Raw genomic sequence first — 3,036 nt, 5'->3', positions numbered from 1 at the left:
CTCCTGCCCCTCGGCCCGCGGACTGTGGCCCTCTGTCTGCACCACCTGCAGCTCTGCAAGCCCTTTGAGCCCCCAGCAGCCTGCCGCGGGGTCTGATTTTGTAAAGGGCCGCCGAGCCCCCTATATGCTTCCCGGTAGGACTGGTTCTACCGCGGAGACCCCTCCGGACGTGGCAGGACGGACTTGGGGAGGCTGCAGAGCCCCCAGGGAACCACGAGGTGGCGCTTTAGCACTGCGTGTCCTCGACGCGTTCTCTGGGCCCGGCCGCGCAAGGGGACAGGAGAATGGACGGAGGAGGTTAGAGACTGAGATTTAAAGGAGCTCTCCTCCCCCAAAGAAAGGCGAGGAACAGAATCTGGGTGGGATGGGAAAAGGGGCTAGGTGTCAGCAACATCTAGAATGACCTAGACTGGACTTTGTGTGCCAGGCGGGGGAATAGGAGTTGGAGTCCCGGGGAGAGGAGTCAGTTCTTAGGGCCTTCAGGAGGGACGTTCAATGGAGCACCCGAGCTTCCAGCCGCTGGGGACTGGGGAGGTACTGAGAGGTCCGTAGGCATCTGCACACAGTTGCACATTTACACACAGATACAGATACAGCGAGTGTCCTGCTGATCGCCCGCCGCGCACAGGGCCACACTTTCTCACGTCTCACACTCCCCCACTCACAGTGTTTCTGCTTACTGTGAATACATGAAATCCTCACCTCGTGCACCCCAACACACCCACACGCTCCCAGTGCTGTCCCTGTGGTGCAGAGTCTGCCCCAACTCACTGACACACAGAGCCGACCTGCGGCCCACCCAGTCTCATGGGACCCTAGGTCCCCGGCCTTTTCTGGCAAACCTGGACCATATCTGAGACTGCACAGGCACAGCTTTGAGGGTAGCTCTGGGATGGTCACAGGCTGTACATGCCGGTCTTCCCCCTAAGTCCCTAAACCCATGCAGGCCAGCCCCTTCCCCAAGCCTCTGCCAACAGGATAACCCTGGGGCCATACTAGACTGTCACAGGCCCGAGACACTTTGCCTAGTAGGCCCCTTCCTCCATAACAATTTTTAAAGTTACATTTATGAGTGCATTCCTATAAAGGCAATATATTAATATCATATATCCAAATATTTTCTTTGACCTAAAAGTTGTTTTCCCTTTCTTTTGATTTTAAGAGAAATGAAAACATTTTCATGGGTACGGGAGTCCTGGCCACTTCAGCCATTTGCATAGTATACACACACACACACACACACACACACACACATCTTGGACCACCTCCTTCACAAATACCCAATGGGCAAATTCCTCTCCTTCCCCATGGTACAAGCCCACCTCACACTCCCAGCCTGGAAGACAGACTGACAGCTCCTGGGGTCTCAACACAGCCATCCGGCCTTCAGAGAATTTATCTAGACTGGAGCGACAGGAGGAGGAACAGAGTGTGTGTGTGTGTGTGTGTGTGTGTGTGTGTGTGTGTGTGTGTGTGTGTGTTTTAGATAACAACAAAGAATGGGGGAGAGAGAGGAGAGAGGGGGGCGAGCGCGCGCCAGAGAGCGCAAGAGCCTGTTTTGCCTCGAAGGCAAGACTTGCAGCCAATCAGCGCGCAGGAGCCTCCCTCGGCGGCTCCACTATTGAGTCTATAACCGGCTGGCCGGGCGGAGCTGGCAGCATTTGACTGTGGCTTGGGACGCGAGGAGAGGCGCGCAGAAACCGCCCGACGCTCCGCCGAGCCCCGCCCCGGGGAGCGGCGCCGCCAGGATGAGTGGCTCCTTCGATCGCAAGCTCAGCAGCATCCTCACCGACATCTCCAGCTCGCTCAGCTGCCATGCGGGCTCCAAGGACTCGCCCACCCTGCCCGAGTCTTCCGTCACCGACCTGGGCTACTACAGCGCCCCCCAGCACGACTACTACTCCGGCCAGCCCTACGGCCAGACGGTGAACCCCTACACCTACCACCAGTTCAATCTCAACGGGCTTGCAGGCACCGGCGCGTACTCGCCCAAGTCGGAATACACCTACGGAGCCTCCTACCGGCAGTACGGGGCGTACCGCGAGCAGCCGCTGCCCGCTCAGGACCCAGGTAAGGACCACGGGGTCTCCAGGAAGGTGGAAGGTACTGGAACGTTCCCGAGAAAGAGAGGGGGGCTGGAAGCCAACATCTAGAGAAGCCGTAGGTAAGAAATGGACTTCCTGAAGTTAGAGGAGGGGAGGACTAGAGGAACCCAGAGGGGACAGACACGGTGCGCGCTGTGCTCCGCGCTGTGGGGTCAGGGTCCGGGTGAGCTGCCGGAGGAGGGGAGAGCTGTGGATTGTCAAAGAGCCTCCTCGTCGAGGTGACTTGACTTGGCCGTCCCTGAGCAGGAGGTCCTGGAGTCGCTGAGGGATTGAGGGAAGGCAGCGGGATGGAAGCTCTGGGACCGTCCTTTGGATGTGGGCTGGGGAGACAGGAATGGGCTTGTCCAACTCAAGAGTGACCCCAAAAGTTATATAGAAGAAAGCAGCGACCAAGAAGAAGAGGAGCTGAAAAGGGGAAAGGTGGAGCTAGTTAGAGAGAAACCCGGAGATTCAGAGTGAGCGAAAGGGCAGACGAAGGGATGGAAGGAGAGAAGAAAGAGGGAGGAAGAAGGAAGAAAGAAAATAAGGAAAAAAGAGAAAAGGAATGAAGGAAGGAAGGGAGAGAGAGGAAGAAATGAAAGAAAGAAGAAAAAAGAAAAAAAGAAATAAGGGAAGACTTACAACTTTTCTGAACATCTAAAACTAATATAAAAGGGTTTTTTATTAAAAAAAAAAAAAAAAAGAGGACGAGAACGAGAAAGCGAACAACCGATGGCAAGGTGGGGCTAGAAAGAGGGCGGCCAGGAGACCCCAGGCGAGGAACGGCGAGGCTGGGAGGCGGCGGGGAAGGCGTTCGCAAAGGCGCGGCGAGGAGCGGTTGCTGGCGCCAGGGACCAGGCTCCCGGGGCCGGGCGCGGAGCTGGGAGCGCCGCGTCGTGGGCGGCCGCTGGTCCGGCTCTGTCGCCGCGATTCCCTTCTGTAGCGCGGGGGG

General features: G+C 57.2%; 1 protein-coding gene across 1 annotated transcript in view; it reads left to right on the top strand.

Moving 5' to 3' along the window:
* The first annotated feature begins 1,742 nt into the window (after positions 1-1,742).
* Positions 1,743-3,036, top strand: part of DLX3 (distal-less homeobox 3) — a 5,152-nt gene continuing 3,858 nt past the window's right edge. The window contains exon 1 of the mRNA XM_006166184.2: positions 1,743-2,070. Within this exon, the coding sequence (XP_006166246.1) occupies positions 1,749-2,070 (322 nt within the window). The 5' untranslated portion in view covers positions 1,743-1,748. The remainder of the gene's footprint in view (positions 2,071-3,036) is intronic.

Source organism: Tupaia chinensis, unplaced genomic scaffold, assembly GCF_000334495.1.
Source record: "Tupaia chinensis unplaced genomic scaffold, TupChi_1.0 Scaffold144171_2, whole genome shotgun sequence".
NCBI lineage: Eukaryota > Metazoa > Chordata > Mammalia > Scandentia > Tupaiidae > Tupaia > Tupaia belangeri.
This window is presented reverse-complemented; position numbering and strand designations above follow the sequence as displayed.